General features: G+C 39.1%; 1 protein-coding gene across 2 annotated transcripts in view; it reads right to left on the reverse strand.

Annotated features, from left to right (window-relative positions):
- Positions 1-11316: 11316 nt before the first annotated feature.
- SLC35E2B (solute carrier family 35 member E2B) overlaps positions 11317-14280 on the reverse strand; it is a 64711-nt gene continuing 61747 nt past the window's right edge. For both annotated transcript variants that reach the window (XM_063436390.1, XM_063436391.1), the window contains one exon: positions 11317-12756. In XM_063436390.1, the coding sequence (XP_063292460.1) occupies positions 12525-12756 (232 nt within the window). In that variant the 3' untranslated portion in view covers positions 11317-12524. The remainder of the gene's footprint in view (positions 12757-14280) is intronic.

A 14280-nucleotide genomic window follows, 5' to 3' on the forward strand; every position in this document is an offset into this window, starting at 1 on the left:
TCTTATTAGTGATATTGCAGAAGGTCTTGATGGTAAGGTATGTCTTTTTGCTGATGATACTAAGATATGTAACAGGATTGATGTTCCAGGAGGGATAAGCCAAATAGCTAATGATTTAGATAAACTATAAAAATGGTCAGAGTTGTGGCAGCTGACATTTAATGTGGATAAGTGCAAGATAATGCATCTTGGATGTAAAAACCCAAGGGCAGAGTACAGAATATTTGATAGAGTCCTAACCTCAACATCTGAGGAAAGGGATTTAGGGGTGATTATTTCTGATGACTTAAAGGTAGGCAGACAATGTAATAGAGCAGCAGGAAATGCTAGCAGAATGCTTGGTTGTATAGGGAGAGGCATTAGCAGTAGAAAGAGGGAAGTGCTCATGCCATTGTACAGAACACTGGTGAGACCTCACTTGGAGTATTGTACGCAGTACTGGAGACCGTATCTTCAGAAGGATATTGATACTTTTGAGAGAGTTCATGGATTGCAGGATAAAACTTACCAGGAAAGGTTAAAGGAACTTAACATGTGTAGCTTGTATGAAAGACAAGATGGGGGATATGATAGAAACATTTAAATACATAAAGGGAATCAACACAGTAAAGGAGGAGACTATATTTAAAAGAAGAAAAACTACCACAACAAGAGGACATAGTCTTAAATTAGAAGGGCAAAGGTTTAAAAATAATATCAGGAAGTATTACTTTACTGAGAGGGTAGTGGATGCATGGAATAGCCTTCCAGCTGAAGTAGTAGAGGTTAACACAGTAAAGGAGTTTAACCCCTTAAGGACCAAACTTCTGGAATAAAAGGGAATTATGACGTGTCACACATGTCATGTGTCCTTAAGGGGTTAAGCACGCGTGGGATAGGCATAAGGCTATCCTAACTATAAGATAAGGCCAGGGACTAATGAAAGTATTTAGAAAATTGGGCAGATTAGATGGGCCGAATGGTTCTTATCTGCCGTCACATTCTATGTTTCTATGTTTCTAAATTTGGGGAGAAAGTCTTGCCTGGGTCTCAATACAACTCTATCGGGAAATATTAGGGTATGGGGATTGTTACTTGAGAAGGCCTGAAGTGCTGATATGCACTTTGCCATAGAAATAGCAACCAGGAATAAAGACATTTGAATGGTGACATCTTGTAGAGGAGCAAAGGAGGTTTGATCAAGGTATTCAAGACCAATGGTAGGTTTCAAAGTGGAAATGAGTTCCTAGTTGGGGGTCATAGTTTACATAGTTGCCTTGAAAAACCTGGATATGAGGGGGTCTAAAGGCCACAAGACCTTGCAAAGGGCAGAGAGAACTGAGGATTGGTCTTTGAGGATACCAAGACTGTGGCTTTTCTCCAGACTTGCTTGAAGGATTTCCAACACCTGTAGATGAGAGGGATGTAAAAACCAAAGGATCTTTTGGATGCCTAATTTTTGAAGGTTTCCCAAACATGCCACCTGATCATGTTATTATCATGTTTCCTGGATTTTAAAAGTGTGTCAGTTATGGCAGATGATAGCACTTGGTTTTGGAGTGTCCTTCTTTCAAGAGCCAAGTCTTTAAAGGCAGTTGCACTGTAATAACATGTTGTTTGATATTTAAAAAAAACAACAAAAAACATGATTTACATTCACATCAAGTCAAGTGATTTGGGATATATTATTATTATTATGTTATTTATATAGCGCCATCAAATTCCACAGCGCTTTACAATGGGTGGACGAAAAGACATGTAGTTGTAACCAGACAAGTTGGACACACAGGAACAGAGGGGTTGAGGGCCCTGCTCAATGAGCTTACATGCAAGAGGGAGTGGGGTAAAGTGACACATAGTTACATAGTTGAAAAGAGACTTGCGTCCATCAAGTTCAGCCTTCGACACAAAAAGGTAAGGATAGTATTAGACTAGTGACAGTTGCAGAAAAGGAATCAGTTGGGAGCTATTAACAGTTTAATTTATAAGCTTTTAAGAAGAAGTGGGTTTTTAATGATTTTTTTGAAGGAGTGGAGACTGGGTGAGCATCTAACGGAGGAGGGAAGCGAGTTCCACAGGAGCAGTCCTCGAGAAATCTTGAAGGCGAGCATAAGACCACTGAGTAAGCGAAAGACTGGTAAATTTATTTATGAGATTACCAACACCGAAAGTAAATTGACAATGCCCACTGGACCACCAATGAGACTGAGGGATGTGCCCTATATAAAGTAGTAATTTTGAGTGAGAGAAAACGTGATCTGTCCCAATAGGCAGAAAGTATCATAGGAATCCATAAAAAAATTAACTTTATTAGAATAAGAATACAAAAGTTAAATTTACAGAGCAGGGGATAAAAACTTTTAAAGTAAGCTACATCTGACTGAAAATGAAACCATTTTGTTTTCACGCATGCTGTGTCAATCACAGCCAGGGGAGGTGTGGCTAGGGCTGCATAAACAGAAACAACAATTATTTAACTCCTAAATGGCAGAGAATTGGGCAATGATCCTGCAGGGGCATGATCTATACACCAAAATTGCTTAATTCAGCTAAAGTTGTTTTGGTTACTCTAGTGTCCCTTTAAAGGTGATGTTCCTTGGTTTACTTGCACTGAGTTTTTGCCCCTGTCTGCCATAGTTGAAGCTGTGCCATGTGAATATGATCTTCACACATATGCAAAAAAAAAAACTTTCTTGCATCAAAAGTGCTAGTTATACAACGCAGGCATTTTTCCTCCAGTGGAAGGGGAATGAAACCAGACTCTCTTCGTTGTTAGCATATTTGAAGTAAAACCCAGTGGGCATAAGGCTGAACTTCAAGAGGTTTTTTTTTGTTTTTTTTTTTAAACTATAAAACAAGTCAAACAAAAAACCTAGAAGCTATTCTCTTTTTTTTTTTTTTTTTTAATTCTTTATTTTTGAGTGCTTGAGTGAACATAAGCATCTCACAATGCCACAATAGCATATGCAAGATTGGTATTATTACAGCATTTTACAGTTATGACATTTAGGTTTAGCACATTTTTTTTAGTATAAAGTTAGTCAAGTAATATATATATACGTCTTATGGTTGTACACAGAAATGAAAGTAGAGCGTATAAACTAAACGTGGCGAGTAACAGATAGAAAATAAAGATAAAACAATAAGGTCAACAATTATACTGTGTTAGCAAACTATTAACAGGAGTTAACATCCACTAGGCGTGAGTACAAACGAGGAGGCACAGGCAGGCAGTCTGCTTCCCTACCCACATTAAGCTATGTACTTTAAGCTTGATATCGCTCTCATCAGGGTTAATCTGTACCCCTCATGGTTTATGCCATGGGGGGACCAGAACATGTTTAAGAACAAATAGGAGGTACAGTGAACTACCATGGTTCCATTATCATAATTATCATGCAAACAGGTTTGGTTCATGCGTGGATTAGATTAGAGACAAGATAGGTAGTACAGGTAATGTAGTTCAACGCTAGTGGCAACATTCAGCTAATACAAGTGTACCTGTGGACGTTAGTACTTGCGCTTTTTTATGTTATAGGTTAATACACACAGATTGATACAGTGGTGAACAAGCTAGGTATATACATCTAACTGTAAATCATTTGTTATGGCTAAATGACTTTGCTAATAGTTAGATAGATAGAAAACAAGCTTTGGCGTAGCTGAAACTTTGCACATGTTTAATAAAACATGGATTCACTGGAGCATGCAACTGGTCTATCTCCGGCTGCTTAATCCTATGCTTGCCGAGTGCTGCTCAAGCAGAGGAGACAATTAGTAAAAAAGCAGAATAAAAGGAATGATACAAAAAAAATATTTAAAAATGTAGTAGGCATATCAAACTTGCGTCCATCTAGTGTGAGTCACTATAATACAGTAAAGTCTCTCTTTGGTCGGGTTTTTTTTCTCTCTTTGTTTATCTTTTCGGAAGATCAATTCCCCCAGACTTCAGTGATTTCCGTGCGGCCCCATATGACCTCTTTGGTTTCCCGGTCGCGGAACACTGCTAACGGCGCGTTCTTGCTGGCTCACCCGATGCCTCTTTGGGGCTGTGCTGTTCCCTGCTGCGGGTGTCTGGGTTCCTTGCTCTGCGGTCTGGGTGTGCAGAGGAAAGAAGCGGCCGTGGAGGTTACAGACTCGTCTGGCAAGCCTCCTGGGGTCCTGGCTGTAAGTTGCGCTGAGCGATGCTGTGGCCGTGTGGCGATTTTGGTCAGTGCAGGCTTGACGGTCTGCCATCCCCTTAGTCTGCCTGGGTAGGTTTTGCAACTTTTGGATCTTCGTTGGGTCATCGCTGTGCGGCGAGGCTGGCTGTGGTGTTGTGCAGTGGGAGTCCCCTTAGTTTGGCGGGGTTTGAGTTTAGGTGCGGCATCACTCCGTTTGGGCAGTGGTGGGCCAGACCCTTTCCCGTGAGTGTCCATTTTAATAGTGGGGTTAGTCCCCTTTGTCGCTGTGCCCATACGCTTCAGTCCCTGCAGCGTCCCGCCAGATGAGGATTCCGCTTGCTGGGGCCACAGTAGAGCCTGCAGCTTCTCCCAGGTCGCTCTGAATATGCGGTTGTACCGTAGCTCCGTGTCCCTCTCGATCGTGTGCTCGGCAGTGGAGCATGTGCCATCCGCCATTTTGTGGGCTCCGTCTGCGTTCCCCGGACTCCGTAGTCCCGACGCTCGGGCCTCATGTGGCCGGTTGGGCATGAGGGGTAGGACCGGGATATCCCCCGCCGGTCCAGAGGGGGGGGGGGACGAGGGCCCTGAGTTGGTCGCCCCTTAGTTTTCGGCGGCAGGAGAGCGGCCGCTTCTCCCGCCAAGCTAGTAGGCCTCACCGGTGTGAGCGGCGTGGGTCGGGTCGATAGTCGCTTGTAATGTATCCTTTTGTTTGTCCCGATTTCCCCCATCGCTTGGTGGTCCCGGTCTGGCTTCTAGGTGCCGTTTTGGAATAGTTATTTCGCTTTTTCAGTGGTTTGATGCAGGAGCTGTTAATGGCCCCGCCCCCTATTCTTTCTTTTTTAAAACAAGAGGACATAAGAATTGTAAATATAAGCTTAGCAAAAATACAAAACGGTGTAGAGATTCTGAGGATGGACAATTCAGCTTGCCATTTTGTTAGTCACTGCTCAGGTCCTACTTGAATCTGTGAATATAACAGTGGAAGACCATTGTAGACCCAGCAAGTCTGTTTTTGTTTGTTTCATGATGTTGCCATGGAAATTGAACTTAAAGGAACACTATAACTTTAGAAATACACACATGTTTTCCCAAAACTAGAAATGTTATAGTAAGTATTTAGATATTCGGGCCACCCTAAGTGGCTGGAAACAGCGTGGTCACTCCGAATATGTTGACTGAGTTGACAATTTTGATTTCAGCCTATCAAATGCTTCTACATAGGGAATTCACTGGGAGGCTAATGCACATATGCAGGGCAATTTGCCGCTCGGCTCCAATCAGCATCTCTTCTAGAGATGCATTAAGTCCTGCAAGTTTTGTTGGAGTGACAGGCACTAGAGGGGCCATTAGGCAAATAATAAACATTAAGTATGCTCAGAAAATACAGTGTTTTCACTGCTCAGCCTGCAGAGACTAACTCTATACCCCAGAAGCAGTTCGCTGTAGTAGTTCCAGTGTCTACAATGTCCCTTTTGGAAAAAAAAAATAAAAAAAAAATCAACTGCTGCAAAAATAGAATCACTTTATTGTACTACCTGTAATTGTTTTTTAATTTTGTTTTTGTTTGTTGTTTTTAAAGAGATTCTATATGCAAAGTTGTATTCCTTACACCAGAGCGTTCCGAAGTTTTCATGCTAGTGACACTTTTCAGACATGCATCATTTCAGAACAGTTAATAAAGTAAATGTGAGAGCACACTTTAAAATTCTTAATGTATGGAAAATCCGCACACATGCAATTTTATCAGAAGGTTCATAAAACTTAATCCAAATGTTAAGTTGTCTCTGGTTGTCTTTGTGAAAGCAGAACGGACAATAAATTTGTTGGTTCTACCTGTCAGCATCTGTCTGTTCTTCTCTCACTTATATAGGATAAGACTCCACAGGTTATTCCCGGACTGACTGATTTGTTTGGATGCAGATTAAAAGGAATTTTATTTATTCGTACCAGCTGTCACACACAGGAGATCATTAAGAATTTTTAAGTGTGCTCTCACCTTTACTTTATTAACTGTTATGCACTGAATTTTTGTGTGGCTGTACACGAAGTGATTGTAGCACCACACTTCATTTTGAAACTTTTTTATATTTATTGTCTTATATGCATCATTTCTGCAGTCAAGCGTTATCCGGTCTGACAGCAAGTGCTCTCAGAAACAGAAGCTCCTCTACCACGGTCCGCCTGCTCGGCTACGCTACAAGGAGTAACCGTCAAGAAAGGAAGTGCTATGCAGTGTGCTCCCCTTCTGGTCAAACACCTCATTTGAGTGACACACCTAGACTGTGCAGCCGACACACTAATGTGTCAGCTCACACAGTTGTGCCTTACACTATAGTTCCATCTGGCCCCTCTCCCCTGCATGAAAAGGGTTAAAACATCCTTTGTTTACTCAACCGATTTCAGTGCCGATCTCCTGTGGCTCTGTGTCGGTGCTCCGCCGCCTCCAAGCTGGGGGGGGCTAATGCACATGCATGGAGAGTACCGTGAGCCCATTAGGCCCTCTACTTCAATGCGTTTCAAACACTGCATGTCCTCATGCATGTGAGTTAGGCGACCAAAAGTTGCCTAGCCACTAGGAAGTGCCCCTAGTAGCTGTTGTCTGATGGCCATTATAGGCAGTCTTGCAGTTTCTCTTAAATTGCAATGATTAACATGGGACACTGCATCCAGACCACTTCAATGAGCTGAAGTGCCTATTGTGTCCCTTTAACACCACTTCAGGAAATTAAATTTATACTAATGCACCAACAATTATTCAGCGGGAAATCGATCACTCTACGCTAATAAATAAGAGCTATTTGGGGGCTCTATTACATGTGAGTGCAATCTCATTTACTTCCTTACCTAGTCGATATTGTTCTGATATACTACTCTATATTGGTGCCTATTCTGTTTTATATTCTATATCCTCCCCTCCCCCCCCCCCTCCCCATACAGAACACCAAGTCTTGATTACTCAGGGATTGTACTGCTCAAGCATGGAGCTAACTGATTGCTCCACATAATTTATGTGCATCTCTACATACTGGTGTGCGTGACATACTATGCTATATACTTCTCAATGGTCCTTTTCTCGTTCCATATTACTCACATCTGAGGACACTTTTAAAATCCTTTAAACAGTAGGAAAAGTATGCTTAAAGTAAATGTCGTTTTGCGACCTACCTGCTTTACGACGGCTCGCACTTACGACCAGCTCTCTCGCGGGGTGGTAAGTGCGAGCTGTCGTGGGAATTAGAGGGATTCCCTGCTCTGCTGCGTTCTACTATGTTCGTGGATATTTCCCGGAACATAGACGAACGCAACAGAACAGGGAATACCTCTAATCTAATTTCCCTGAACATAGAAGAACGCAGCAGAGCAGGGAATCCCTTAACTCCTCACTTACCGACCAATTAGTTCTACGACCGGGTCGTAGGAACGGAACACTGTCGTTAAGTGAGTAGTGTGTTTTAGAAAAGTTTTTTTGCGTTTCATAATGTGAATAGAATACAGCTATTTTTTGTCATTATATCTTCAAGAAAACCATTTTTTCCTCAAATGAACATGGCTAGCATTTAATCAAAATTGAAAACATCCACAATGTACGAAATTGCAGTAGGACACATGACATGTGTGACATGTCATGATTCCCTTTTATTCCAGAAGTTTGGTCCTTAAGGGGTTAAAGAACAAATCATTTAAATCATACCACTGGATTATAATTAAAAAATAAATAAAAACTCTATAGTTAGGTGAACCATCCTTTAGATGTGAAATATACTAAAATAATACATTCATTAGACTCTCTGCTTCACTAGGTTAACAGTGTTGGAGTTTTGATTGGGACACACTGATGTTAACAAACAAGACCCACTAATATAACACTTATTATTGGGACCTATGTTCTGTAGTCCTAGCACCAGCTAAAGCACATTTGAGAAATACTGCCCTTTAACTCTTAATTTAACTCTTAATTTAACTCTTAATTTAACTCTTAATTTAACTCTTAATTTAACTCTTAATTTAACTCTTAATTTAACTCTTAATTTAACTCTTAATTTGTCAACTACTCGTCTTGGAGGCAACATTATTGAAACAGATCGATACAAAGGCATCAACGCGTAGGAATGAAAGCAGAGACAAGCCACTTGGACGCAATGCAATACAAGCCACATTATTGTAACTTTTTTTTTACTTTCACAAATATGTACATAGAAAGGTTTCCATACTCCGATACAAATAGAGGCACTTAATGTGGACCTGTCATCTACATAGTTATGGATGATTTGATTGATTTCCAGTCAGTGATAACAATCTATATATTCCACTAGGGAATTTGCAAGGAAACATACAGATTAAAAAAAATATATACTTCCCCTGAAACTGTACAGTGTACACACATACCCCATGGTGGCATGCAACGCATTCTGGGATTAAATGGTATAAACTAATGACATTTAGGGAAGTTTGTGTTCTGAAAAAAAAAAGGCATAAAGTTGTAAAAGGAATGTGCCTGCTGATTCTTTTTCCATGGTGGGCGATTTGCTTGTAGAACTTTACACCATTTTCAGTTCAAGCCATTTTGATAACTCTTCCCCCCTAGAACTGCATATCTTTTAATGATAGAATAAAATGCAATCTCTACGTTGGCTAGAAAAATGTATGGGTGGCATTTTATTATCCTTACATGACAATATATATATATATATATATACTTTCTACATGCCACGAATGATCTAAAATTTTGCTTAAAAGCCCATTTAACATGGTGTTTTTTGTTAACAGTAGCATCTTGCAAGCCTGTTGGAGGGGAGGGAGGGGGGGGGGAATAAAGCCTGCTTACACATAGCAATCTTAGCTTTTGTCATTGTATGGACATTTTAACATAAATATCCTGTAAAAGTTGCTAAATTACCCTTTGTTCTATTATTACCATTTTTTTTAAAACTGCAACATAACACACATGCTACATAAAAATATACAGCTACACAACACAACAATAAAATATATTTTAAGACCACAGTTCAGACACATGATTTTCACAAAAGGGATATTACCACAGTTCATAAAAATAGATTTTTCTGTATAATCCACAGGTTTAAATGGTAAATTACTTTGGCAACATCATTAATAACAACAGAATGGTTGTTAAAATTAGGTAAATTTTACTAAAATCATCAGTTTTTGTTAGTACATATAAATATATATGTATCTATGTATGTATAATCCCGCACCCTAATTTATTATTTTTAAATGGTTAATTCAAAGTTTGTTCTTAACCTTCTGTATTATAGAATTAGGAGCAAATACTTTCACTCCGCCCCCCGCCCCGCAGTGCTCGCTTAGAATTCAAATGGGATGGATCGCTGATAACACAGATATGAGATTTCTAACTTACTGCACTGCAAATACTATGAATTACGTTTTCCACATGGCTGTGGAGGCATCATGGGAAATATTGTCAACACATATGGAATGTATAAGGTTAACCTTCATATTGATTGACTGCTGTATCAATGGTTGGCTCTTTCAGTAAAACAGTCAAGGAAAACAGGAATATATTAAGCAAAAAAAACAAAAAAAACAGCAGACTCCCAGAATATTCTCCTGCACTCTGTCACAGAGTAATTCCTTGCTGGGAAAATACAGACATAGAATGACTGAAGTCACTCCTGTCTGACAATGATGTGCTAGCAATGAATCCAGCATAAACGAAAGGACGTATATAAAAAGCTTCAAAAGCAAATCAATATATTGTTTATCTTGAAGATGAATTCTATATTTATTGCTTTGGGAGTGGTTATGTTGTCTAGCTGAACCTGGCATGACAGATTCACATAAAAAAATGAAAAAAATATATACCGTATACAATTTTACAAATGTAACATTTTCCATAATCTCAGTTACACTGCCAACACTTGTACAAATACATCCACAACATGGACGAAAGCGTAACAACTGTTCTACTGTTTCACAAAATGTACGGGTTGTATATCATAGTAAGATAGGGTCCCTCCTTGCTTTTTTGTTAATTGATGCCTGTCAAAAACAGGATTTAGTGCGTGTGTAAATACATAAGAGGAACAAGTCAAATGATAAATATAATCAGATAATTAAAATAAGATATGGTTAGCATTTCTTCTATGATTAAAAACTTGTGATGGAACTATTAGAAGATTTCTTAACATGACAGCCACAATTAACCCCATCACAACATTAAAGGGACAATACAGTCAACAAAACAACTTTAGCATAATGAAGCCATTGTGGAGCATAGATCATGTTCCTGCAGTCTCACTATTCAATTCTCTTCCATTTAGGAGTTAAATAATTTATGTTTATTCAGATATACCCCCAATGAAAACAAGCATGCCTTTAAGTACGCATTGTTTTTATTTTGCATATACCTAGAAACAGCTTGCAAAATCTGCAGATCTCTTGTCTGCTGCCTTTGCAAAACCTTCCTTCTTCCCCAGCCCAGACTTTCTGTGGCTGTGCAAACACTGACTCTTCAATGCAGCTCAATGAGAAGTTTTTGCAAGACAAGTGCTCTGGGCAATAGTCATTCTCTTGTGTTTAGCTCCACTGAGCTAAACCTCCAGATAGTAACATGATTGGTCGTGTGATTGACAGCCAGAGGCGTGTAACAAGTTTAATTTATATTGAAATCTGCACTGTTTTGTAAAATGAAATAAAGGTATGTGCGGAATGTCTCTTTAAATGTTTTTAACCTGGCCAAAAAAAAGGTATAGACTGTCAGTGAACTATTTTCCCAACAAGTAAAATAAAAAGTAAGCACATGATGTATCCATAAAATGTATAAAAATGTAAATTATGGCTGGTTATACCTGATATGCTCATCGCAAGGGATATAAAACCCACTAAACTGTTTTATTTTTAGTGTTAACTTTTGCTTCTTTGGTAGAAGCTGTTGAAACAATATACACTTAAAGGGACAATATAGTCACCAGAACAACTACAACTTAATGCAGTTATTCCGGTGAATATAATCATTCCCTTCAGGCTTTTTGCAGTAGACACTGTCTTTTAAGAGAAAAAGCAGTGTTTAAATTGCCCCCTAGGGATACCGCCACTGGCGGACACTCAGGTGGCTACTAGAGATGCTTCCTGGGGTAGAGCTGCACAGTGTGCAGCTCTGCCTTTAAGCGTCTCCATGCTCTGCATGGAGCTGTTGAAGTTTACTCATAGAGATGCACCGATTCAATGCATCTCTATAAGAAGGTGCTAATTGGCCAATCCAGAGTTTTGTCTTGCTGTCGCCCCCCCTCCTTGCTTATTTCCTATGGGAAATCATTGGATTTGCTAAAAATCAGAAATTCTGATTAAGTCAGCAAGGAGGCGGTTCAGGGGCGGAAATAAGGTAAGTTGTATTACCTTTTAAGAGTGTTAATGGGGCAAGCCACGTAAATGGTGGTTTTAACGCTATAGGGTCAGGAATAAATGCTTGTGTTTCTGACCCTATAATGCTCCTTTGACATGTAGATGGAATGGCAAATACTTTTAAAAATACGTTATTTTATTCTCTGTATGGAAAACCCCAATGCTTCACACCGAATCATGCAGGTTGCCTAAATCCACTTACTGCTACCTGTCGGGAGCAATTATTTATATATGTAAATAGATAGTGAGGGACTCTAACTAGATCCTTTTCATGATTACAACGTCATCTTGCTGTTACTGCAGAACTTTACTGCCTGACCCTGATCATCTGAAGTAGGCACTTCTCTGATAACATGTTTCTGGTATAAATGAGAACAAAAAGGTAAATGGATGTAACTGAGCAACTGAATCTGTGACAGGAGAGGATGACATCACACCAATAAAATAAAAATTGCTTTTTTTCAGAACATTTCATTAATCAAAAAATGTGTCTCTGCCTAGCAGAGAACATATAGATGGATGGTCCCGGTACATAAATAGGCCTTTACAGTCAGCCCTAATTTTGCATTGACATTTACAGTAAGAGGCATAATGGTAATTCCAACCTTGCAAACAAGTTCAAAGTTTTTTTTAAACCTTTCTTTCCAGGCATAAATGCTGTAAAAATAAGAAAAAAAATATATAAATTCCCTTTTAAATTTGACAGCTTCTTAGCTCCTGATCTTGGAAAGTGCATTTGTACTTCGTGGGTGGAAGTGGTCTCCGAAATCCTGCTGTAAACAATTACTAGTACAGTCCACAGGGCTACAGAGCATCGGGATTTGGACATGACTCATAATTGGATATGGGTTATGATGCAAGGAGAAACCTAATTGGATTCAACACTTCATAGTACTGCAAGCTCCAATTATCTGTGCCCTGGAAAGCAGACACTTTGTTGTTAGCGCGGAAATCAGATTTCAATGGCAGGATTAAAAGGCAGTGGTAATGGTGTAAATGTTATTTCCCGTGAGATTTCTGATCCTGTCCTTTTAACTGCTCAGAGCCCTCAATAGATGTCTGGGCACTTAATGTGCGAAAAGATTCTCGTTGGTGCTGCCTGGCCTTGTTATAAAGCATTACCCCAATGATGACAAAAACTGTCCCAATGGCAGAAAGGATGGTAATCTTATTATCAAACACAATAATACTGAGCCAAATAGACAGAGCATGCTTCACGGTGCTGGCAACGCTGCAAAGACAAAAAAAAACATTAAAAAAAATGGTTCCATCTGTTATACCAAGACATCAACAATACAGTATATCAAGACTTCACAATTAGACTAAATTCTACATTGTCAGTCACTGTTAGAACAAAGATGCAAGGGCAAAGCTAAGAAAGGAGAGCTGTCAAATCTCTGAATTGTTTATATTTTTAAAAAAAATTTTTTATTATTATTAGGTTTTCTTATTCCTTCTATTTGACAAATATGTGTTTGTGACGTCTGGAAAATAAATTTAAATGTATGAATCCGCACTGCTGTATTTATTTCTATACTGGAACTGAACTGCTCTATCTTGGCTCGCTGTGAACCATTGTTGACATCGCTAATCTTTTTCTGAAGTGGATTATGTTGTCATAACACAAGTTATAGGTAAATCAAAAGATTTTCAATGTTGTGTCCAATAGAGTAATGTCTAGAGAAGTGTCATTTCACTTTTAATAGGCTCTGTGGTTGTATGCTTAATTATACAACCAAAAAGACAGACAAGAAACAATCAGAAGAGACATTTATAGAAAACGCCACAATAATCAACGCATACAATAAACGTTATGCATAAAGAATATCTGACCAAAGTGCATTGTAAAAAGTGGAGCAGTCATTTTCTCATGCTGTTAACTCAAGTGTTAGAAATCTGTCCTATATTTCCACTCCCATTTTAAAAGACTCATTTTCAGATCTCCCATACCACCATATTTGAACGAACAAAGGAAATAAAAACTGCAATGATAATATTTGCTGATATATTATAATGCCAACCTACTTGTTATGTTAGGGAGCTAAATGATATGATCACAGTATGGAGCTGGCTAGCCTTTTTTGTTGTTGTTGTTGTTGTTTTTGTACTTATTGGATACCCGGTTGTCCTGACTGTGTGTGTTAGCCAACTTAGCCATCACGCTAAGTCACTCAACTAAAGCATGCAAGTTATAACTGTCCTGTATTTGTGACAATCTAGTTTAGATCTGAATCTAACGATTTAGTCATTTTCTGGGACACCACAGAGGCAACCCAGGATAACAAGACTTAGGTTAGATACTGATATTTTCCTCCGAACATAAGAAAGATGCCTATTACGTTTCTATTAGCACCAAGATTCTAAAATGGCAAACTGACCAGTAAGAACTCCCAGTAAAGACAACTAATGGTGGGTTTCAGATATATAGATGCATTTATTATTTTCAATGGGAGTTAAGCAAACCCTCAAAGCCGTGTCCAGGGGTTTATGGAACATGTGGGGCAGTACTTTGCAGCAATTGTTTTCATCAAAGAAGACAAATAAAACTGCTGCCTAAACCAACAGTAGCCTCACAACAACTTAACCAAAAAACCACATCACACATATTTGTGTCTCAGTTTTGTTTTTTTTGTACATTCTCAGACACACTTGTCAGTGGATCTGTTTACAGGGTAGTGACAATATATCATACGGTTGTTGGCAGAAAAAGAAAGAAAAGATGATATCATTTACATGAACTATCGTTCTTCTATTA

Source organism: Pelobates fuscus, chromosome 11, assembly GCF_036172605.1.
Source record: "Pelobates fuscus isolate aPelFus1 chromosome 11, aPelFus1.pri, whole genome shotgun sequence".
Lineage (NCBI taxonomy): Eukaryota > Metazoa > Chordata > Amphibia > Anura > Pelobatidae > Pelobates > Pelobates fuscus.